The sequence below is a fragment of the Myxocyprinus asiaticus genome, chromosome 48 (genome assembly GCF_019703515.2).
Source record: "Myxocyprinus asiaticus isolate MX2 ecotype Aquarium Trade chromosome 48, UBuf_Myxa_2, whole genome shotgun sequence".
Taxonomy (NCBI): Eukaryota; Metazoa; Chordata; class Actinopteri; order Cypriniformes; family Catostomidae; genus Myxocyprinus; species Myxocyprinus asiaticus.
The window spans coordinates 26924921-26949332 of record NC_059391.1 but is presented as its reverse complement, the minus strand read 5'-3'; the positions used below and the strand labels follow the sequence as shown (position 1 = coordinate 26949332).

The following is a 24412-nucleotide window of genomic DNA, read 5'->3' as shown; positions in this document are numbered from 1 at the left end:
CTATTTAAACCGTTTTGAGCGGGTGCCGGATAAACAAGAGTCTGCCGTGCTGGGGAGTGATACGCTAGTTATTTTAGCATCTAATGTTTCTAAAAGAAAAGAGTGGAAGAGGATTTTAATTAATTACCGGATTATTAGGTTTTCATTTTTGCGCAGCCATCGTCCATAAAGGCTTAAGAGGTAGATGGCGATCTTGAAATATTCTTCTGCATTTGAAAGTTAGCTTGGCTTATAGTAGTCATAGACTATTCATATTTCATTTCAGTCACATTTAATTTTGAGCCGTTATAGATTGTGTATATGTGATGATAAAATAAGTGTAAAGTTTATGAAATATCTTCCTGGGCCTGTTTGTTGGGGTTCAGTTTACAAAAGCCCCGCAATAATAGACAAGTGGAAAAAAAAAAAAATATATATATATATATATATATATATATATATATATATATTCAAGTAATGCATTTATACTTTTCTGTTGTTCTTGAGAAATGCAGTGTAAATAGTGAATTTCTCTGTTTTAACCATACAGATATGTCAAATAAAGCTTTTTTTCAGATCTGGAAGCAAATGTAATGACATGAATATTTATTACGTTTTGCTTTTGTTGTCAATTTTAAATTCTGTATGGAAAAAAGAGATGCATTGTGTTCCATTTGCTTGAAATCCATTAGTGTGCATGTAGACAAGGCAGTGTGTGTTTTCAACATGACAAAGTTTTCTAACAGTTCCATCATTGTTCAGTATAATTCTCTTTAATAACTAGTGTGATGATCAAATCCATGCAAGTTGGTTTTTATCCCCCAAAATGCCTGGTAAAAGATGTGAGCTTTGTTTACATTTTCTAACCATGTCAGCTTTATTTGACAGAAAGGATGTCCCGCAGTTGTAATAATTCTGCTTTGCTTCATTCGTCAAAATATGATGCAAAATGAAATATTCCAACCATTCTTGTGCACTTCCAGGGGCGCAACCATGAGTTCCTTGCCGGAGACCATGCATTCCCTCATGCAGGTTTTTAATGGGAAACTGCAGGATTTTACCAATGAGATTGATAATGTCCACATGGTGTGGCTGGAGGAGATCCAGCAGGAAGCTAATCGTATGTTCTCCAGGTGAGATCACATTCGTGGTATAGTTAGTATGAAGTGGAGTGTGTTATACACTTCCATGCAGTTGTGCATGAGTTACATTGGTTACCACCCAACAGCAACTATCTAGTTAATGGATTAGTTGAATTAGTTTGTGATCTGTGGTGTTTCTGTGGTACAGTGACTTCAGCACAGAGCCAGAACTCATGCCAAAGACTCCATCACAGAAAAAGACAAACCGCAGGAAACGAGTGTCAATGGAGCTCAATGAGTCTCGCAGCAAAAGACGGTGAGACTTCATACATTTTCACTTCACTGATGGCTATCTGTTTGTTTTAAAGGAATGGTTCACTCATTAATGGCCAATATTGGAATTTTCAAACAGCAAATAATTTTTCTATGTCAATTTGCGAATTACACCATTATCCAGCTTTTCTATAATATATTTCCATCAATTTTATAATATATGGCATCATATTGTTTTTTTGACCTTTATTGAAACGAGAGAGTTCCAGTTTTTATTAGGCTGTTTTGCACTCTGTTTTGATTAGACGTCGACCAAAATAGGATTTTGCAGATACCGGTAACTAAGTTGATTGAAAAGGGCAATCGATAAATCATCTGAGTTATTTTCTATCTTGTTGATTTGTGCCGATAACCGATAGTAATTAATAGCTATCGGCACAGATTAAACATTAAAACTGATTTATCGGTTGACCTCTAGCTTTTATATACACTGAACAGTCACAACATTAAAACCACTGACAGGTGAAGTGAATAACATTTATTATCTCGATACAATGGCACCTGTCAAGCGGTGGGATTTATTAGGCAGCAAGTGAACAGTCAGTTCTTGAATTTCATGTGTTGGAAGCAGGAAAAATGGGAAAGTGTAAGGATCTGAGCGACTTTCACAAGGGCCAAATTGTGATGGCTAGATGACTTTAATATATATATATATATATATATATATATATATATATATATATATATATATATATATATATAAAATATTACACACACGTACACTTGTATGGGAGTGCATATAATAAATTGATTTTTATATATTATACGTGTGTGTATGTGTATATATATATATACATCACACATACACACACTACTGGTCAAAAGTTTTGAAACACTTAAATCTTTATTATATAATATATTATATATATATTTATTTATTTATTTTTTATTTTTATTTTATTTATTTTTTTCCTCACATTTTAGAATAATAGTAAAGTCATCAAATGGAACTATGGGAATTATGTTGTGACTAAACAAAATCCAAAATAAATCAAAACTGTTATATTTTAGCATCTTCAAAGTAGTCACCCTTTGTCTAGAATTTGCAGACATGTACTCTTGACATTTTCTCAACCAACTTCTTGAGGTATCACCCTGGGATGCTTTTTAAACAGTACTGAAGGAGTTCCCATCTATGTTGGGCACTTATTGGCTGCTTTTCTTTATTAATTGGTCCAAGTCATCAATTTCAAAAACAATTTTTTATTTTTATTAAATTTTAGATTTATAATGAAATAAATTAATATGGTTGGACAATTATATTTTTGTCTACAAAACTAATTTCAAACAATTCAGATCAAAAGATTTTTAAGATCATGAGAAACATTTCCATCAAGTGTTTCAAAAGTTTTGACTGGTAGTGTGTATTTGTTTTTATATATATATATATATATAAAATAAAAACCTTAGTCTTTCTTTACTGTGACTAGATGGCCCAGACATGAAGACTACAAGAGAGCATATTGAATTAAATCCCAGATGCAGTTTATTATGCTACTCCAATCCCAATCAATAATAACAAAGATAAAAAGAAAAAAAAGATTTGGTACAAAACACGGGACCTTTCATTATAAACAAGCCCAAAATACACTTGGGACTACTGATGGATAAATCGCTGAGAAAGTGACTCGGAATCAAACTGCTAACCTGAGCTCCTGAGTTCAAATGAGCTCTTGTCGGGTGATTCATTACAAAAAAAGACCCAGTTCAAAAGAGTAATTTGTTCAGGAATCGGACATCATGGCTCTTGCTGTGTTTGTTGTTGCATGCAGCCAACGAGCTCATATCATCAACAGAAAGGGTGAAAAGTGGCGCGAGACACAATGGCGCTCTAAAGATGTATTTAATAACTCGCAAGATGATATCTGATGAAACCACATATGAACGCACACAACCCGACTGTCGCCAATATTGACAAGATTTTAAATTATTGTAGCAATTTATTTTTGGTCACATTTGCGATTTATTTTAGTCGCAGTCTGGAGCCCTGGCAGGTCTTGTGGGGTGTTCCCAGTATGCAGTGGTTAGAACCTACCAAAAGTGGTCCAAGGAAGGACAACCTGTGAACCAGCGAAGGCTAGCCCGTCTGGTCCGATCCCACAGAAGAGCAACTGTAGCACAAATTGCTGAAAAACTTAATGCTGGCCATGATAGAAAGGTGTCAGATCACACAGTGCATCGCAGCTTGCTGCATATGGGGCTGCATAGCCACAGACCGGTCAGAGTGCCCATGTTGACCGCTGTCCACCGCCGAAAGCGCCTACAATGGGCACGTGAGCATCAGAACTGGACCATGGAGCAATGGAAGAAGGTGGCCTGGTCTGATGAATCACATTTTCTTTTAGATCATGTGGACAGCCAGGTGTATGTGCATTGTTACCTGGGGAAGAGATGGCAGCAGATTGCACCATGGGTAGAAGGCAGGCCGGCGGAGGCAGTGTGATGCTCTGGGCAATGTTCTGCTGGGAAATCTTGGGTCCTGGCATTCATGTAGCTGTTACTTTGACACGTGCCACCTACCTAAAGATTGTTGCAGACCACGTACACCCCTTCATGGCAACGGTAATCCCTGATGGCATTGGCCTCTTTCAGCAGGATAATGCATCCTGCCACACTGCAAAAATTGTTCAGGAATGGTTTGAGGAACATGACAAAGAGTTCAAGGTGTTGACTTGACCTAACCTCCAAATTCCCCAGATCTGAATCCGATTGAGCGTCTATGGGATGTGCTGGACCTACAAGTCCGATCTATGGAGGCCCCACCTCGCAACTTACAGGACTTAAAGGATCTGCTGCTAACGTCTTGGTGCCAGATACCACAGGACACCTTCAGAGGTCTTGTAGAGTCCATGCCTCGACAGGTCAGAGCTGTTTTGGTGGTACAAGGGGGACCTAAAAAAGCAAAAATCAAGGTTTTAGTGAGGCACTTATAACAGAAGTGAATGGGGCCCATTTTTGGAGGGTTTAAAGGCACAAATGGAAGCTTATAATTTTATAAAAGCACTTGCATTGCAATTTTTCTGTTAAATTTGTATTATTTGAGCTGTAAAGTTGTTTAAATCATCGTTTACCGAGATGACAGGGTTTATGGCAATAGTTGCCAATCTCCATGGCAACAAAGTTGTATAATTGAATATAACATTAAACAAAAAATGTTAGCAAGCAATTTTTATCACTAAAATCATGTTAACATGCATACTTTTTGTGTCTTGTGGCGATACCTTTGAAACGGTGAGTATTTTAGTGCTTATGGATTAGCCCCATTCAGTTCCATTGTAAGTGCCTCACTTAAAGAAAAGGAGGGACGAGCCAAAATAATTTTTGTTGTAATCAATATTATGCCACAAATGCTAAATTAAGCTTAACTTGTATTGAATATATATATATATATATATATATATATATATATATATATATATATATATATATATATATATATATATATATATATATATATAAAATCCCCTTTTCTCCCAATTTGGAATGCCCAATTCCCACTACTTAGTAGGTCCTCGTGGTGGCGCGGTTACTCACCTCCGGGTGGCAGAGGACAAGTCTCAGTTGCCTCCGCTTCTGAGACCATCAATCCGCACATCATGTGGCTCGTTGTGCATGACACCGCGGAGACTCCGCATATGGAGGCTCGTGCTACTCTCCGCGCTGCATGCACAACTTACCACGCACCCCATTGAGAGCGAGAACCACTAATCGCGACCATGAGGAGGTTACCCCCATGTGACTCTACTCTCCCTAGCAACCAGGCCAATTTGGTTGTTTAGGAGACCTGGCTGGAGTCACTCAGCACACCCTTGATTCGAACTCACGACTCCAGGGGTGGTTGTATTAAATATTTCTTAATCTTTCTGCCTAACCTCTCCTTTTTTGGGTATTAACATTCCTTTAAATGTACATAAATGCAATGTGTCCCATATCAAATCAATACGGGGTGCGAATTGTCCCGTAAAATGGTCAGATGGCATCACGGCGAAATCGTTCCAGATTGTTAATTTAATATTGGACATTTTTAATCCGGTAGGCAAGGGGTCGTCTGAAAAGTCCACAAATTGTGCTGAAAGTATGGATTATTGTTGTTATTATTTTTATATATTTTATTTAAAACAGAAGGTTCAATATACACTGGCGGCCGAAAGTTTGGAATAATGTACAGATTTTGCTGTTTTGGAAGGAAATTGATACTTTAATTCACCAAAGTGTTATTCAACTGATCACAAAGTATAGTCAGGACATTACTGATGTAAAAAACACCATCACTATTTGAAAAAAGTCATTTTTGATCAAATCTAGACAGCAGCCATCACTCCAACACCTTATCCTTGAGTAATCATGATAAATTGATCATTTGGTTCTAGAAAATCACTTGCCATTATATCAAACACAGCTGAAAGCTATTTGGTTCGTTAAATGAAGCTTAACATTGTCTTTGTGTTTGTTTTTGAGTTGCCACAGTATGCAATAGACTGGCATGTCTTAAGGTCAATATTAGGTCAAAAATGGCAAAAAAGAAACAGCTTTCTCTAGAAACTCGTCAGTCAATCATTGTTTTGAGGAATGAAGGCTATACAATGCTTGAAACTGCCAAAAAACTGACGATTTCATACAAAGGTGTACACTACAGTCTTCAAAGACAAAGGACAACTGGCTCTAACAAGGACAGAAAGAGATGTGGAAGGTCAGATGTACAACTAAACAAGACGATAAGTACATCAGAGTCTCCAGTTTGAGAAATAGACGCCTCACATGTCCTCAGCTGACAGCTTCATTGAATTCTACCCGCTCAACACCAGTTTCATGTACAACAGTAAAGAAGACTCAGGGGTGCAGGCCTTATGGGAAGAATTGCAAAGAAAAAGCCACTTTTGAAACCGAAAAACAAAAAGAAAAGGTTCGAGTGGGCAAAGAAACACAGACATTGGACAACAGATAATTGGAAAAGAGTGTTCTGGATCTTAACCCCATTGAGCTTTTGTGGGATCAGCTAGACTGTAAGGTGCGTGAGAAGTGCCCGACAAGACAGTCACATCTATAATAGAATGCACTTGTGAATAAAAGTTCCAATTTCTTTCCAAAAAATCTGTATATTATTTCAAATATTTGGCCGCCAGTGTAAATGTTCAATAAGATGTACAAAATTATACAGATCCAACAATGTAGGAATACATCACAAAGTCAAGAAGTACAGGTGAAGTGAAAAAATTAAATAAAAATAAATTAAATAATAATAAAAAAAACAAAACATAATACATGTAAACAAATGCACAGATGTATACATAAGATGAAGAGAAATAATCAAAGAAATAAAAATAATTATATTTTTATAAGTCATGGGTCTGGAAATTTTTCAGCATATACTTTTTTTTTTTATTAACTCAAAAAGCATTTATTGCTGAAACTGTGAAGGATGTGGTAAGGGGCCATTTTAATACATGGTAAATTTCTTTGTATTATTCATCTCTTATAATACTATAACTGACCGGTACTGCCGCTCCCTATATGCATTTTACGCAGCCTGCTTCGGTACCTTCTCCCTATGGGGGCACCAGCTTACCTCCAATGTTGGCAGGTATGATTCAGATGCCTTTGTATTGTGGTGTCGCTTGATCATCATTGAGTGCCATTATCCTCTTTGTAGTTTCTCTAAGGGTAAACGCAGCAACCTGCGCCGCTCCTCGGTCCAGATGACCCTGAACACCATCTCTGAACTCGTAAAGCCACATGTTTCGAACGACAGCTCGGAGAGCGTGATGGAAGAACCTGCTCGCTGTACACGTCGCAACAAAACTACCACCACAGCCCAGAGCGAGCCTGTCAAACGCAGCACTCGCACCAAAGCCAAGGTGCCTAAAGAAATAGGCAAAGAAGTAGCAGAGAACGTTCTTGAAGCAAAAGAAGCAGTTGAGGTGCAGGATTCCGGCTCTGGTCAGGATGAGATGCTGGTGTCTGAAGCCATGGTAAAGATCAGTTCATCAGAGCGCTTGAGTGCAGAAATGCTGTTGAGTTCTGGACAGTCTCCGGGCCGAACTGCCAATAAAATCATCATCACTGCAACTGGTACTTGGATGACGAATCGGGACTCGGCACAAACATCGGTCCGCCGGTCGCAGGTGATACGGCGCTCGCTGGTGGGCCTCAGACATAGCATGACTCAGGAAGCAGTGCGCAGGGCATCCCGGCGCTCCTTCCTGAAGAAGAAAGCAAGACTAGGCAACTCGACCTGCAGCAGCTCCGTTAGTGGTGAGACGTGCACAATTTGCATTTCATTTAGCGTTTTTTCTGTGATTTACACAAATGAACATACATTTACTTTAGCTAGCCATATACAATGATAATGCGTGCTGTTTTCGAAGGTTTGAGTTTGTGTGTTAATTGCATGATCTTTCCAGAGGACATTTGTATGGATGTAGAACCTGGCGACACGGAAGAGAACAAAGAACAACAGTAAGTGGTTTGCTTTACTTTTTCAGCTGTGTTTAAGTGATGAAGTGTGGGTGAATATTTACATTTTTCATGTTATTTTATTTGATGCTTTAATGTGAATTTCAGAACATTTTTCAACTTGAGCAAGGGCACAATGTCCACCTCAGCAATTCTAACCACTTTCTCTTCTCTGTTTTAGGGTTGAAGTGGATCAGAAAGTGGCAGAACGAGCCACTGAATCCAACAATGAACCAGAAATGGCCCAACCTGAGGTATGAAGAACTAGTATTTGGTTTTCCTTTACCCTTGCTGATAGAAACGCAGCACCTGACAAACCAAACACTGATGATGATGATGATGATGATGATGGAAACTTAACCTGCATTTAACCGAAGCCTGTGTGTTTTTATAGGTGCCTGAACCCAAGATTACTGAACAAAAGGGAATGGAGGTAAAAGATGAACTTGCAGAAGAGATCACAGAATCTCCCACCACCAACGAGAACTGTCGTTTCACACGATCCATGGCTCGCACTTCAGAAACAGGTACACGTCTAAAGGCGCAGTCACATTTATATTTGCATGCCAGTCATTTGAATGGGAGTCCGAGCAAATTTCCTTATGTGAAAGTTTGAATTTTGACATGCAAATACGCAGCGTTGACCAATAGGAAGTTGCTTGTTTTGGCAGTGACCTCTGTGTGGGCAGTGGTGCTTCATACATAGCCACACTGAGTATTCACAGGAATATTCTAGGGCTGTGGAGATCAGTGTTGGGTGTACACTGATTACAAAGTAATTAGTTCCTGTAATCTAATTGCTTTGTTAGTCCAAATGTAGTGTAAAGCCCATATTATACTTTGATTTTGACGCGAACGCTCAGCGTCTGTGTACAGTCGAAAGTATACTCCATTTGATAGTGTGCGCATACACCGGCGGTTGGCGCAACGACTGTACGAGACACCAGATTATTTCTCTTCAGGAGTTTAGACCCATATAGACATCTTTAGTCCTTTAGACTCAAGTTATACAAATACAGGTATCTCCAGACCTCCTCACACACGCGCTCTTGATGTGCACATCCACTGTTGACATTTTTACCTTCGTCTCCTGTTGTTTTCCGTCGATTACATCTTCTAGCGCTTCTTTGTGACAACGACTCAAATGTGAGTGTTGCCACCTTTTGGACCCACTAATTAGTGCAAATAATTACAGGCGCATGTGCATTCTGTGCGTTCAAAGACGCACGGTAAAAAAAAAATTGGGCTGCGCGAGATTTGCGTTACACGACCTGTATGCGGACACTCCGAGTTCATGTCTGACCGAACTTTACGCATTACAGTAAGTTCTTTTAATCGGATTAGTTACTGACTTTCAGTTAAGTTGATTACTCTTAAGGACATTCCTTACTACATTACGCATATTTAAAAAAATATTATGGAGAATGTGTGAATGAATTAAAGGGTTAGTTCACCAAAAAAATGGAAATTCTCTCATCTACTCACCCTCATGCCATCCTAGATGTGTTTGACTTACTTTCTTCATTTGAAGAAAAGGTAACACTTTTTACAATATGGTTCCATTGGTTAACATTACTAAATGCATTAGGTATCATGAACACACAATTAACAATATATTTGTTACATCATTTATTAATCTTTGTTAATGTTAGTTAATAAAAATGGTTGATCATTTTAGTTCATAGTGCATTAACTAATGTTAACTAGTACAACCTTAGATTTTAAATATGTTGAAAGTAACATTAACTAAGATTAATAAATGCTGAATAAAATGGAACCTTATTGTAAAGTGCTACTGAAGGAAAATAGAAAAAAATATCTCCGCTCAGGTAGGTCTTTAAAATGCAAGTGAATGGTGATCAGACCTTTTTGAAGCTCCAAAAAGAAAAGACAGTCAGCATAAACGTCATCCAAACGACGGTTAATGTCTTCTAAAGTGACATGGTACTTTTAACTATAAACCATCGCTTCCGGACAGAACACTGTACAGAAGCTTCCTTGGTTTTGGTTTAGATCTGTTTGTATCTGTTTGTTTACTCACAATGGTTCATTTGTGTGCTTATCCTGGATGTCTCAACTGATAAACAAAAAGTGAGATTATGTCTGTAACGTCAACGCGAATTCCTCACAAGAGAGACCACATGAACTCAGCGCTCTCGTGAATGTGTACACTGCTGCTGACCGGAAGCAATGATTCATAGTTAAACTACTTAAATATTGATCTTTTTTTGCACCAAAAGTGATCATGTTGCTTTAGAAGACATTAACCGCTGGAGTCGTATGGATGACGTTTGATAATCACTGTCTGTGATATTTGGAACTTCAAAGGTCTGATCACCATCCACTTGCATTTTAAGGGCCTCCTGAGCTATTTTTCTATTTTTCTTCAAATGTGTTCTGCAGAAGAAAGAGAGTCATACATATCTGGGATAGCATTAGGGTGAGTTAAATGATGAGAGAATTTTCATTTTTGGGTGAACTATCCCTTTAAGTTCATATGTACGTCTGTTTTTGTGACGGATGAAGGGTGTGCACCCAATAACGAGAAATGAGTGGTACAAAGTGTATGGTGGGTGTGCGACGACAAACAAGAAGGAAAGATAGACATTTATTTTTAATTTCGTTGAGCTGGGAAGTAACTTAAAGCAATTAGTAATGTGGTTACTTTTTCGATGCAGTAAAGCAATCTGATTAAAATTTTAGTGCAGTAAATTGTAGTTGATTACAATCATGTATTGATATGTTGTGATTAGGACTATCGATTTTAACTCGTTAATTCAGTATGATTTATTATATAAAGAATGCGTTAAAAGAACGCAGTTAATTATGTCCCCGAACCATAACAAGGAATATTCTTACCTTGAAGTACTAAGCTTGAAGTACCACCTGTTTTCAGCAGGGGGCAGTAAGCGAAACTCCAGCTGAATAAGCAACACGCAGCTGTTCAGACAACATGTTTATGTTTGACGGGACACAATCAAAGTGAGATGCTCCAAAAGCGTCCATCTGACGTAGGTGTACAATGACCCATCCTTAGTAAAGTCCCAATAATAAATCTATTAAATTGCAAAATGGATTGCTGTGGACTGTAGGCCAGTTATGTTCAATAATATAGAAATAAGCCAATATATTGACTTCTAAAGCCACTTTTTGCATTGTCTTATCAATGCTTTACTCGTCTGCCACAGTAATATAATGCATTATAGTTAACTGAATTATTTTTATAATATTTATTTATAATTTAAATATAACTATTTATAATTAGTATCGATTGGCAGCCCTAGTTGTGATACTATATCTCATGATTTTGCAACTCTGAAACGAGCTTATCTCTCTGCAGTCAGCTGCTTCTATGAGGCTCCCATATTGGCCAAAAATTTAACTAAATGGTTGAGAGAGATTGAATCTGATCGTGATGTCTTTAAGGTGTACCATTTTATTGTAATTGTCCTTTTTAAAGTTGAATGGTTAATTAAGATTTTTTTTCTTAACAGTGCCAGTATGATATCATGGTGTATCGCAATGTTTTGAGTCCTGATGCATGTATCGCACTGTTGTTTATCCTATCATGAGGTAGCTGGCGAAACCCAGCCCTAGTCTAGGATAAGAAAGTGTGTACTTTCCGCGCCACTGAGTGGAACTGCAAAAATAAGCATCGTTTTCAAACGGCTTTTCAATTATGCCCTCCATATGCAATTGACTGAACAGAGAGCCCCGTCCCAAGTCAGTATTGTTGTGTCAGGCTGGACCGGGAATGTTTATAGCGACACTGTTTGCAGTCTAAGATAAATTAAACTATGAATGGCTTATTTCGTTGTCTCTGCTGCATTTTAAGCTGGCATAGAAGAAAGTATTTTAACACTGAAAAGTTACACGCTTCAAATTTAAGGTATAAAAGAGTCACACTTCATGAAATATGATTGTGTTTTTAGATGACAATGGAGGCTTTAAGACCAAAGGAGAGAGGTGAGTTCAACAGTTAAATATTTTTCTGATTTACTGTAAAGGGTATATTTGTGCAGTGTTTTCTTATCCTCCTGTGCATTTTGTTTTTCTATTAGATCCGCACGCTCTGGTTCCAGACGCCGTGCAGCCGAGTCTGGGGCACATGACATTAGCACACCCAAGAAGAAGCACTCTCCTCCAAAGAAATGCCTTACGGTACGAGTGTCTCTGACCACTAATAATAGGGATAACTGGGATGCGGTCAAACTAAATGCATTATGACAGAGCCAAAGCAAACTCTAGCATCCTGTTGAGTGCATAATCATCTGCAATAGTCAATGTTAGTTTCTCTGTGGTTCTTCACATACATAAAGTGTTTTTTAATGATTTGTGGGCAATTTATCAGGGTGGAGAGCTGCTGTTTGCATTGAGAATTCGATTATTCAGACCATTATGGGTTCAGTTGAAGTAATCTGTTGTGTGTGTGTTTGTAGGCTGTTGCTCCACACATGCGCTCATTCATGCACACAGTGCAGAAGAACCAGATGCTGATGACCCCTGGATCTTTGGGCCGCAGCTCTGTTATAAAGTCCTTCATCAAACAATCTGGTGGCAATGTCGACTCCAAGGTTGGTGTTCCTCTCAGATTGACAGTTCTGTATGCATTTCAGGGATTCAAACAATGTTATTATTGAAGAGTTGTCTAATTAAAAAGAGGGTACCACTTGATATTAGGTGTCTTAAACTACTGTGTACTTATGGTGTAACTAGCAAAATTCTCAAAAGTTTCACATTTGCTGCAACTGAGGTTGAGGTACCAGTAGGTTTAGGAGAAGGTTTAGAGTCCATGTTAGGGGTAAGGTTAACCATATACAGATGAAGTCAGAAGTTTACATACACTTAGGTTGAAGTCATTAATACTCATTTTTTTAACCACTCCACAGATATTCATATTAGCAAACTATATGAAGCCAGTCATTTAGGACATCTGCTTCGTGCTAACACGAGCAATTTTTCCAACAATTGTTTACAGACAGATTGTTTCACTTTTAATTGACTATATCACAGTTCCAGTGGGTCAGAAGTTTACATACACTAAGATGACTGTGTCTTTAAGCAGCTTAGAAAATTCCAGAAAATGTCAAGCCTTTAGGCAAATAGCCAATTAGCTTCTGATAGGCTAATTGGTGTCAACTGGAGGTGTATCTGTGGATGTATTTTAAGGCTTACCTTCAAACTCAGTCTCCCTTTGCTTGACATCATGGGAAAATTAAAAGAAATCAGCCAAGACCTACACAAGTCTGGTTCATCCTTGGGAGCAATTTCCAAATGCCTGAAGGTATCACGTTCATCTGTACAAACAATAGTACGCAAGTATAAACACTATGGGACCATGCAGCCATCATACCGCTCAGGAAAGGGACGCATTCTGTCTCCTAGAGATGAACGTAGTTTGGTGCAAAAAGTGCAAATCAATCCCAGAACAACAGCAAAGAACCTTGTGAAGATGCTGAAGGAAACAGGTAGACAAGTATCTATATCCACAGTAAAACGGGTCCTATATCGACATAACCTGAAAGGTTACTCAGCAAGGAAGATGCCACTGCTCCAAAACCGCCATAAAAAATCCAGACTACAGTTTGCAAGTGCACATGGGGACAAAGATCTTACTTTTTGGAGAAATGTCCTCTGGTCTGATGAAACAAAAATGGAACTGTTTGGCCATAATGACCATCGTTATGTTTGGAGGGAAAAGGGTGAGGCTTGCAAGCCGAAGAACACCATCCCAAACGTGAAGCATGGGGGTGGCAGCATCATGTTGTGGGGGTGCTTTGCTGCAGGAGGGACTGGTGCACTTCACAAAATAGATGGCATCATAAGGAAAATTATGTGGATATATTGAAGCAACATCTCAAGACTTAAGCCAGGAAGTTAAAGCTCGGTCGCAAATGGGTCTTCCAAATGGACAATGACCCCAAGCATACCTCAAGTTGTGGCAAAATGTCTTAAGAACAACAAAGTCAAGGTATTGGAGTGGCCATCACAAATCTCTGACCTCAATCTGAAAATTTGTGGGCAGAACTGAAAAAGCGTGTGTGAGCAAGGAGGTCTACAAACCTGACTCAGTTACACCAGTTCTGTCTGGAGGAATGGGCCAAAATTCCAGCAACTTATTGTGAGAAGCTTGTGGAAGGATACCCAAAACGTTTGACCCAAGTTAAACAATTTAAAGGCAATACTACCAAATACTAACAAAGTGTATGTAAACTTCTGACCCACTGGGAATGTGATGAAAGAAATAAAAGCTGAAATAAAACATTCTCTCTACTATTATTCTGACATTTCACATTCTTAAAATAAAGTAGTGATCCTAACTGACCTAAGACAGGGAATGTTTTCTACGATTAAGGGGCCGTTTACACAACAACGTTTTCAACTAAAAACTGAACTTTTTATGCATTTTGGCAGTTCGTTTACACGACAACAGCGCTTTGGGGCCTGAAAACGCAAACTTTTGAAAGTTTTTGAAAACAATGCCGTTATCGTCTCCATGTAAACATACAAAAACGCAAATTTGTGAAAACGATGATGTCATGCGCACGCGTATTACGTGTTATATAAAGAATGATGGATTGATAGGCATCAATTTGAGATGTATAATTATCAATAGGAATACTGGTGTCTGTGCAAATAACAATAATCAACAATTTATTAATTTGGAGTGTTTTGTATGGAGTGTGAACATTGTACAGTAGGCAGAACCTGCAATTTGAAAATCTTGAAATTAATGTATGGATTCAGATGGGAAAAAATTATTTGTATTTTAAATGTTATTTACTTAATTTTAGTTGATGTACCTTTACCCTGCAATTCATTCACCCACGCTTATGTATATAGCCTATAGACAGATGTGATGCCATGTACAGTATTCAATGATATGCTTAGAATATGAAAACATGAGGCAGTGAAAATGCATGTTAGATCCAGTGTACACAAAACCTCTCTCTCCATCAGAAGATATCCATATATCAGAGTTCTGTAACATCAACAGCTTATGTTAACTTACTCTCCTACCAGCCCAAGAGTCAGCAGGGGGAATAAAGAAGGCGGCAGGGGACGAAGTGATTGTAAAAATGTTTATTGAATAATCTTGAGAGTTCAGTCTATAGGCATGCGCGCGAGTACTTCAAAACTACAATGGCGGACTACAGGACTGTGTTTGTGCTGCTCAGGATTTTGAGTTTATTGACACTTCTCCAGCAAAGTGTAGATTTACTGCATCACTACTACGATCAGCGATCGCCATCGTCATTGTTTGTATTCACCGCTCTGTGGAAGAATACTTATATGTGCAGGCGCGTAGTGTTTTTTTACAAAGTGACATCGCCAACTACTGGCCTGGCATGCATAATACAGCGTTTTTAGTCATTTTCGCAGATCCGTGTGAATGGGGATCATTTTGACAACATTGTCGTCTGTGCGCAAAACTTTTCAAAAACACAAAAGAGAAACTTTTTTTCCGTTTTTAGTACATCGTTGTCGTGTAAACGTACCCTAAATGTCAGGAATTGTGTAAAACAGTTTAAATGTATTTGGCTAAGGTGTATGTGAACTTCTGACTTCAACTGTAACTACAGATGTAATTAAATGCAGGTACTTTAAATGCAAGGACTATGCAACAGCACAGATGTACATACTAAGTATGTTGTATCAAATGCTTAAGTAGTTAAAGACACCTAATATAAAGTGGGTCCGGATGGAGTATAACATTTTATCAGAAGTAACTGTAACATTGCTTGCAAGGCAGCACTGTATTGCTATTCCTCAAACATTCTGGTTAAGGATTGTTCTAAACCCCCAATCCTAAAGCCATGTCCACACTAATCCATTTTCAGCTACTATCTGCATTGATTTTTGCAGATAACCGATAGTTCCAAAAAGCAACTATCAGCACCGATTAATCTGTAAAACCGTCTATGTCTACTAGTAATGAATTGAATGTCAGTTACTTAAATCTGCTTATTAGAATTTAAAATTATATTTCACTACTTTTAAATAAAACAATTGGATTGCAGTCACTAATTGCTTTTGTAATAAGATTACACCCAACACTGGGTACTACTGAGTGCTTTTGAAAAGTTTCTGGTTTCAGTCGAGGAAAATGTTCTTCCATTTGTGAATGAAAGACGTAAAAGTTGCATTACCACAAAAACACATTAGTATGGATGTTGAGTATTACATTTCAACAATCTATCTTGAACCACAAGTACAGACTCCATTCAAACTTTTCTTCAGTGTGCTATCTGTTGTTGTTTTTTGACAACTTTAAGAATTGACCAATTGGAATTAATAATCTATTTCTTTAATTTTTTAATTGGTTTCAAAAGTCTCCCCATTGATCTCAATTCGATTAGAATGTTCAGCATTTAAAATGTAACCAACAGCGATGTTCTCAAAAGATTTTCACACTTAAAGGGATAGTTCAGCCAAAAATGTAAATTCTCTCATCATTTACTCACGCTCATGCCATCCCATGTGTATGACTTTCGTCTGCAGAACACGAATATTTCGGCTCCGAACGTCCATACAATGCAAGTGAATGGTGACCAGAACTCTGAAGGTCCAAATATCACAACAGAATCATAAGTTATCCATACGTCTCCAGTGGTTAAATCCAAGTCTTCTGAAGCGATCCAGAACAGACCAAAATGTAACTCGATTTTCACTGTACATCTTGCCATTGCAGTCTTTAAGCTCGATTACACATAATCGAGATTACATTCTGATCAAGCTTGAAATCACCAAGCAGCCTGCTGTCAACATTTACAGTGAGCATAACAACTGTTTCACTTCAGAAGACATGGATTTAACAACTGGAGTCATATGGATTACTTTTATGCTGCCTTTATGTGCTTTTTGGAGCTTCAAAATTTTTGCCACCTTTCACTTCAATTGTATGGATTAACAGAGCTGAGATATTCTTCTAAATATCTTCATTTGTGCTCTGCAGAAGAAAGAAAGTCATACACATCTGAGATGGCATGAGGGTGAGTAAATGATGAGAGAATCTTCATTTTGGTGGAACTATCCCTTTAATTGCAGTTGGTCCTTGCATATTTGCGTTCTGAATTGTGATTTGGGGGACTGAAAACTCAATGGCAGAAAGATTCAAACCTAAGCTTCCTAAAATGTTACACTGTTCTTGTGCTGCCTTAGCAAGTACTGCTATTTCTTGTAGGAAATACAAAATCTAGTTATCTGATATTTGTTCAAGTAAAAGTTGGAATATTTAGTAATTGCACTTCCTGTCTGTCTTCCTCAGTTGGGCTCAGGCTCTGTGGTGAGTATAGAAACTGTGAATCTGAACTGGGGTCATTTCCAGATCAAGTCAAAACCAGTTCATTTCAGAATTCACTTCTGTTTGACCCATTTCTTTATTATGAGTGGGTTTGTTGGTTAATTGGCATCTAAACTGGGTTTAACTAAACTAGAATCAACACCATGCCAGTCTGAATTCAGATTATCACTCATGCTGTATTTGTATATTTGTCTTGGCTGTGTCTTCGGTGTGGGCTGATGGTTCATATTCACTCATTTGTGGGTCTAAGACATTTATTTAGATCTTTTATGTACCACTTTTCACACAAAGCAAATGCAGTGGATGACTTTCTAATAACTGGTTTCATCATGAGTCACAACATTAAATTACTGACTTGTTTTAACCTGAGCTTTCATTGTTCTCATTTAAAACCTCACTAAAGTCACTTAATCACTGTGGTTGTTTTAAATGCTCCCTCTAAAATCTGTCACTTCACCTCCAGGAGCGGGAACGACAGAAATGGGACGCTTTGAACAAGAAGATAGAACAAGAGAATGAACGAAAGAAAAAGAGTGAGGAGGAGAGAAGAAAAAAACAGGAAGAAATGAAAAGGTAGGAATGTGCTTTTACTGCTGAGCACTGTCTGTTTTAATTGCACTCGGACGTTTGTAACAATCTGAATTATTGCACATCTAGTTTTAGTGTGAACGCAACACAGGACTCAAAGTGAATTCTGTCCACTTTAGGAAGCGAGACGAGCGTTTGAAACGCGTTGTTGAGGCTCGAGTGAAAGGAGAAAAGGAGAAGGAACAAGAAAAGAAAAAGAAGATTGAAGAAAAAATGGCGCAGCTGGAAAAGAAAAATGACATGGTTTGTTCACTGAACATCTCGAGAGGGGAAACTCGTGTAATATGTTCTGGTGTTCTGAGTTCTGGTTTTTTATAGAGTTCTGTTGTCTCAGATGCGAGTCGAGCGGTTGGCGGAGGAAAAGGCCAAGAGGAAGGTGACCACTAAACGACAGGAAGAACTGGAGCTACGCAAGAAGCAGGAAGAAGCAGCCAGAATAAAGAAACTTCAGCAAGTTGTAAGTCTACACCAGCGATCAGAGTGGAGAACCTTTATTAAAAATTAAATTTTGGGGGGCCTGGGTAGCTCAGTGGTAAAGACGTTGGCTATCACCCCTGGAGTTCGCTAGTTCGAATACCAGGGTGTGCTGAGTGACTCCAGCCAGGTCTCCTAAGCAACCAAATTGGCCCGGTTGCTAGGGAGGGTAGAGTCACATGGGGTAACCTCCTCGTGGTCGCTATAATGTGGTTCATTCTCGGTGGGGCGCGTGGTGAGTTGAGCATGGATGTCGCGGTGGATGGCATGAAGCCTCCACACGCGCTATGTCTCCGTGGCAACGCGCTCAACAAGCCACGTGATAAGATAAACGGGTTGACAGTCTCACGCGAAGGCAACTGGGATTTGTCCTCCGCTACCTGGACTGAGGCGAATCGCTACGCGACCACGAGGACTTAAAAGCACATTGGGCATTCCAAATTTTTACAGCGTTCTAGATGGTGTCAATATATAATGAAACCTCTCTTGGGGTCTGTCAATCTAAGTTATTTGAATTTCACTTACATGGTAGTGAAATTTACTTTAATATTCTTTTGAAATGGTTAAAGGTGATGTTTTTGATTTTAAGCTGGGAACAAAGGAAGTATTTTAATATGCACTGACAACTATAAGCGATTTTGTACTTTTGTTATATTTTCAGGAGGAAGAGGAGCGGCGACACCAGGAGATGCTCTCCAAACGCAAGGCTGAAGAGGAGCGAGAAAAAGCACGCAAACAGGCCGAGGTCGCGCGCGCTCTAGAACTGAAGAAAGAACAAGAGCGGGAGAGAGAGAAGGATCGTGAGCGGGAAAGGGAACGCGAAAGACAGGCTGCAGCTGAGAGGTTGGTGTTTCTATTTTGTTTGAGTGTTATTTAAATTTAAAATTCAAATATATTAAACGTATGTGTTGATGTCCCATAGAGAGAGGTTAGAGAGAGAGAAGGCTATCGCTCTTCAAAAGGAACTGGAGAGAGCAGCCAAAGAGAAAGAAAGGAGAGAGATGGAAGAGAAGAGGAGGATGGTGAGAAATTTTGTTTATGACGCAATAAATGTCATCAGATTTGTCAGGTTGTTGACAGGCATGTGTGTTCCTTCAACAGGAGGAGCAGAGGAGGGCTGAGAAGGAGAGGGAGGCCCAACAGAAACGTGCTGCTGTAGTAGCCTCCGCCCCAGCGCCCCCTACTGTCACAGCACAGGTAATGCACATACAGTAGATGGACAATGCGCAGTGCATAATGGTGCTCGGACAAATTACATTTACAGTGTTCATTCAATCGAAATCAATCAGTATGTTTTGTTAGTATAAATACATTTTAAATAAAAATATTTTATTACTATAATGACTTTTTTAATTTAAAACCTTAAAAAAAAAAAAAAAAAAATCTTTAAATTCCATCTATTAAAATATATTTTATATTAAAAACAAATAAATAACTTGTATATTAAAATGCATTTTATATAAGATTAAATGCATTTATGCAAGTTATTTTATATTAAATTTAGCATACATTTTAATAGTTGGAATTTAAAGATTTTATTTTATTTTTTTATGAAATGGTAATTATAGTAATATGGAATATTTTTATAAAACATTTATTGAATTTATACAAATGTTCCGATTTGACCATTATTTATTGACTCAATGCATAATATTTCATACTACTATTCATTATACAATAATTACTATTTTTTTTATTAAAGTCCTATAAATTTTATTAAAATATATTTATATTAATTTCATATAAAATAACATGTATAAAATGTATTTCATCTTGTCTATAACAAATTTTAATATAGAATTATTAAATTCTTAAGATTTATTAAAGTTTCATTTTGTAAATATTGTATATACATATTTTGCATGTATACATTTAAAAACAATTGTGCACAGATTAATTACTTTTTCCATTGAGCCATAAGTAATGCTCAATCAGAATGAATAAATATTTCATATTACAATTCATCTTTAAATTCCATCTATTAAAATATATTTTATATTCAAATTTACAAATATAATAACTTGTATATTAAAATACATTTTATACAACATTAAATCCATTTTATACAAATTGTATTAATTATTATTAATGCTTTTATGCAAGTTCATAGTATTAAATATATCATTTTTCATTTGCAATATTTTGTGTATATATTTTGCATGTATAAATGGTGCACAGATGAATTACTTTTCCATTGAGTCATAATCAGTAATGCTCAATCAGAACGAATGTGTTTGTATATATTGTGTATACATATTTGCATGCATACATTTTCAAAATGGTGCAAGGATGAATTACTTTTCATTGAGTCATAATCAAGAATGGTTAATCAGAACATACATGTTTGTATAAATTCAATACATTTTAATATATTGATATACATAATATTATGTAATATACATAATATTTAATAGTATTCAGTTGTTAGATTTATTAAATTTTTAATTTGGTATATACATATTTTGCATGTATACATTTTTCAAAATGGTTAGTTAGACGTTACGTTCAATCAAAACACGTTTTATAAAAAATATTATAAATTTAAAAAGGTAATACTATAGTTAAAATGTGTTAATCGTATTAAAATTAACTGAAACAAAATATTGCAAGTTATTGAATTTGTTTTTACTATTTAAAAATATACTTAGCTGTGTTTATGTATGTGTGTGTGTGTGTGTATGTGTGTGTATATATATATATATATACTGTAACTTTTGCATATATATATATATTCAATTTAAATTGTTTTGCTACATTTTTCTTCTCACACAGATCTCTGTCACGAAAACACAAGCAGCCAATATGCTCAACACAACCATAACAAAGGGATCTGCTCTGAATGTTACTGTAGATATTGAGGTAAAAGCTTTCTTTTCACAGTATTGTTAATGTCTATTGTTATTCAGCTTTGTGGTGAGACTAAAGTTTTTTTTTTTTTTTTTTTTTTTTTTTTTCCTCAGAACTCTGTTATGAAAACTCCAGTTGGTAAAGGAGCTGCTCACAACAAGACTGTAGATCACGGAGCCGCACTCAACGTTACAGTCGACATAGAGGTGAGGTCATGGCAACTGGTATGAGGTTTGTTTTCCATACTAGAGGATACTGTGTTGGACTGTACAAGTAAATGCGTAATAGTTTCTTGAGAAGGAAAATCATGAATCAGAGATATTCATAACCAGTTGGATTTATTTATTTTTTCAAAATAGAGTTCTATTAATTTACTGTTCTTCAAGTTTATATTAATTATTGGCTGCTGAGAGCATGAAGCCATTGGAATTCAGGAGATGCAAAGAAACTAAAATTGCCCTATTTTTTTTATTTTTTTTTTTTTTTTTTTACTTTTTTTATGTTAATAATAAATGTGCATATTGTTGTGCCTGTGCAAATCATGCATTTCAGTCAGTGTTTATGACTTTTGGTTCTGGGTCCTGAAACAAAACCCATTGAGACCCACTACTGTAAAACAACAATCTAAGATGATTAATAACATCTGGTTTGTGACCCCCTTTTCATTCCCACTTCACAGCAATCTCCACAGTCCTACCAGATCACTCCTAAAGGCCAGAAGGTGACCGTTTTGATGAATCCTGAAGATTACGGCATGGACCAGAACAGCGACGACTCCACGGATGATGAATCTGCTCCCAGAAAACCCATCCCATCCTGGGCTGAAGGTACGATACTTCCTGCCAAGCAAATACAGGAATATAATATTTTTAGTAACAGCTCTTTATTTTCCATCTGTGCACTTTAGGTCCACGAATGAGTCAATCTTTGCAGTGTCATTGCATGAGTAATTTTATATCATGCTTAACGGTATAAATCACAATATAGTTATTTTGGGGGCCTGGGTAGCTCAGCGAGTATTGACGTTGACTATCACCCCTGGAGTCACGAGTTTGAATCCAGGGTGTGCTGAGTGACTCCAGCCAGGTCTCCTAAGCAACCAAATTGGCCCGGTTGCTAGGAAGGGTAGAGTCACATGGGGTAACCTCCTCGTGGTCGCGATTGGTGGTTCTCGCTCTCAATGGGGCGTGTGGTAAATTGTGCGTGGATCGCGGAGAGTAGCATGAGCCTCCACATGCTGCGAGTCTCCGCGGTGTCATGCACAACGAGTCACATGATAAGATGCACGGATTGACCGTCTCGGATGCAGAGGCAACTGAGACTTGTCCTCCGCAACCCGGATTGAGGTCAGTAACCGCGCAACCACGAGGACCTACTAAGTAGTGGGAATTCGGCGTTCTAAATTGGGGAGAAAAGAGGATAAAATAAAATGTATAATATACATGTTATTTTTTTCTGGAAATTCAATAATAATAATAATCAAAACTAATAGAAACTGTGGTAAAGTCCAGTTTTTAAATAATCAAGGTGCACTCGATTATATTTGTTTGTGCTGATACCTAGCAGTGTATTTATTATATATATTATTTTATATGCAGGTATGCAGTTGCAGCAGGCTATCATGAAGCAGTACTATCACCCACTGGATCTAAATTCACATTTCGGAGAACCCGAACCTCCCAAGCTGGAAGAGATCTTCCGGCAGACCAAACCTCGCTTCTTCAAACGCACTAGCTCAGCTGTTTGGCATTCGCCGCCACGCTTGGGGAAATTGGGCAATCATTAGTGAATGTTGTCTTTTTTTTCTTTTCTTTTCTTTGTCATCTTTATTGTCTTTTATACTTAAAGCGTACTTTAATAAAGCCCTTTAAAAAAATCTATATGTAAGTAGATTAGACAAAAAAAAATAAAAAAGAGCAGAATGTGTAATTAAGATTACACAGCAGATGGAGGTTTAGTGCTCTATTTCTCTTTGATTTACCTATCCATGTATTTAAAAAGCATCACATATATTAAAATTGGAAATGTACACAGGAGCTGCTACAACAGGGTGTAGATGTAGAAAATATGGGGTGGCATTTGTCAACAAAATTCACATCACAGAAAAGTGTTCTGGACTGTCAAAACGTAAAAGGAAAAAGGTATTTGTGCACTATTTCTCATTTCAACCTAATGTGGTTGCAATGCACCTGCTGCAATTCTTTGCTTTGCAGCTACTTTGAGAATTTCTCTTGAGGTTAGAAATGAAGCTGTATTGAAATAGCTTTACATTATTTTCACTTTTCAGCACTGTAACTTGGAAAAATAAAACTTGTTGTAATTTAAGTATTTCTACATATGCCCGACTTTCAGAAATATGCTCTGGTGAAGCTTAGACAAATTCTTTCTTTACACAATGGTGGGAAAATAAACAGGATGGAAATAATAATCATCTAAAGCATTTGTGGCATAATGTTGATTACCACAACAATGAATTTCGACTCCTCCCTCCTTTAAAAAAAAAAAAAAAAAAAAGCAAAAATGGTGGTTACAGTGAGACACTTACAATAGAAGTCAATGGGGCCAGTTTTTGGAGGGTTTAAAAGCAGAAAAAATGTATCCAACTTTATCCTGAACGCGGAAGTGTTGCGCGATTTCTACTGTTTTCAGTTTCTGGTTTCCAGTGTTTTCACTCACATCAGCATACATTTTTAGTGGGAAATGTTTAAGGTATTAAATTTGTAGAAATTGTTAAAAAAACATGCCGATCTTCACAGAGTCGAGATGACCGTTTATAATCGTGCCTCACCGGAGTGTGTAGATGACATAAAGTTGAGAGAAATAAAGTTGATATTATTAATTATTCTGACTTGTAATGCCAACAACGGCACAAGTTGAGCCTGAAATTCATTTTTACACAAAGTAACACTTAAATGGTGGTTGTTCTCCTCTGGGTCGCTCGTTTTGGCCATTTTTACTTGCCATCTCGAGACCTAGAAAACAGGCTATTAAAGCATAAAATCATGAATTCTATGATATTATGCTTTCATTCCGGAGCTCTGGCTTCAAAATTTTAATTTAATATTTTCCACCAGATGGCGCCATTTTTCTCATGTTCAGCCTATGGAGCAAATACATGCTTTTTCCCTATTTTCTGTTTGCTGTATTATTGAGCACTGCAGGACAATTGAATAAATGATGCAGCTAAAACGTGTGTGTGTGTGTGTTGGTATGGATGTCAGAATGTTTTGTGTGTATTGAGAAATGTGTGTGTGTGTGGGTGTGTAAAAAAACAACAGTGGCATTATGTAAACACACTGGCATTTAAAGGGTTAAAATCCTGAAAATGAATGAATATTTGGTAGTTATGATC

General features: G+C 37.4%; 1 protein-coding gene across 2 annotated transcripts; it reads left to right on the top strand.

The window, feature by feature from the left end:
- The first annotated feature begins 4 nt into the window (after positions 1–4).
- Positions 5–24239, top strand: LOC127437642 (inner centromere protein A-like). Of its 2 annotated transcripts, XM_051692685.1 has the most exons (21): positions 5–180; positions 963–1112; positions 1270–1377; positions 7045–7646; positions 7796–7850; positions 8029–8101; positions 8242–8374; positions 11780–11813; positions 11909–12008; positions 12287–12421; positions 17116–17133; positions 17615–17724; positions 17859–17982; positions 18074–18196; positions 18875–19056; positions 19136–19235; positions 19315–19410; positions 20986–21072; positions 21174–21266; positions 21740–21887; positions 22659–24239. In XM_051692685.1, exons 2-21 carry the CDS (start codon positions 973–975, stop codon positions 22844–22846), a joined length of 2649 nt encoding a protein of 882 aa, XP_051548645.1. In that variant the 5' UTR covers positions 5–180; positions 963–972; the 3' UTR covers positions 22847–24239. The 2 variants fall into 2 exon arrangements, with proteins under 2 accessions (XP_051548645.1, XP_051548647.1); XM_051692687.1 differs by lacking the exon at positions 17116–17133.
- The last annotated feature ends 173 nt before the right edge of the window (positions 24240–24412 follow it).

Excerpts from the sequence above, each read along its gene's own strand:
- LOC127437642 (XM_051692685.1), top strand. The coding sequence starts at position 973 with ATGAGTTCCTTGCCGGAGACCATGCATTCCCTCATGCAGGTTTTTAAT. Across the intron at positions 1,378-7,044 it reads GAGTCTCGCAGCAAAAGACG|TTTCTCTAAGGGTAAACGCA; the intron begins GTGAGACTTCAT and ends TCCTCTTTGTAG. Across the intron at positions 19,236-19,314 it reads TGGAAGAGAAGAGGAGGATG|GAGGAGCAGAGGAGGGCTGA; the intron begins GTGAGAAATTTT and ends TTCCTTCAACAG.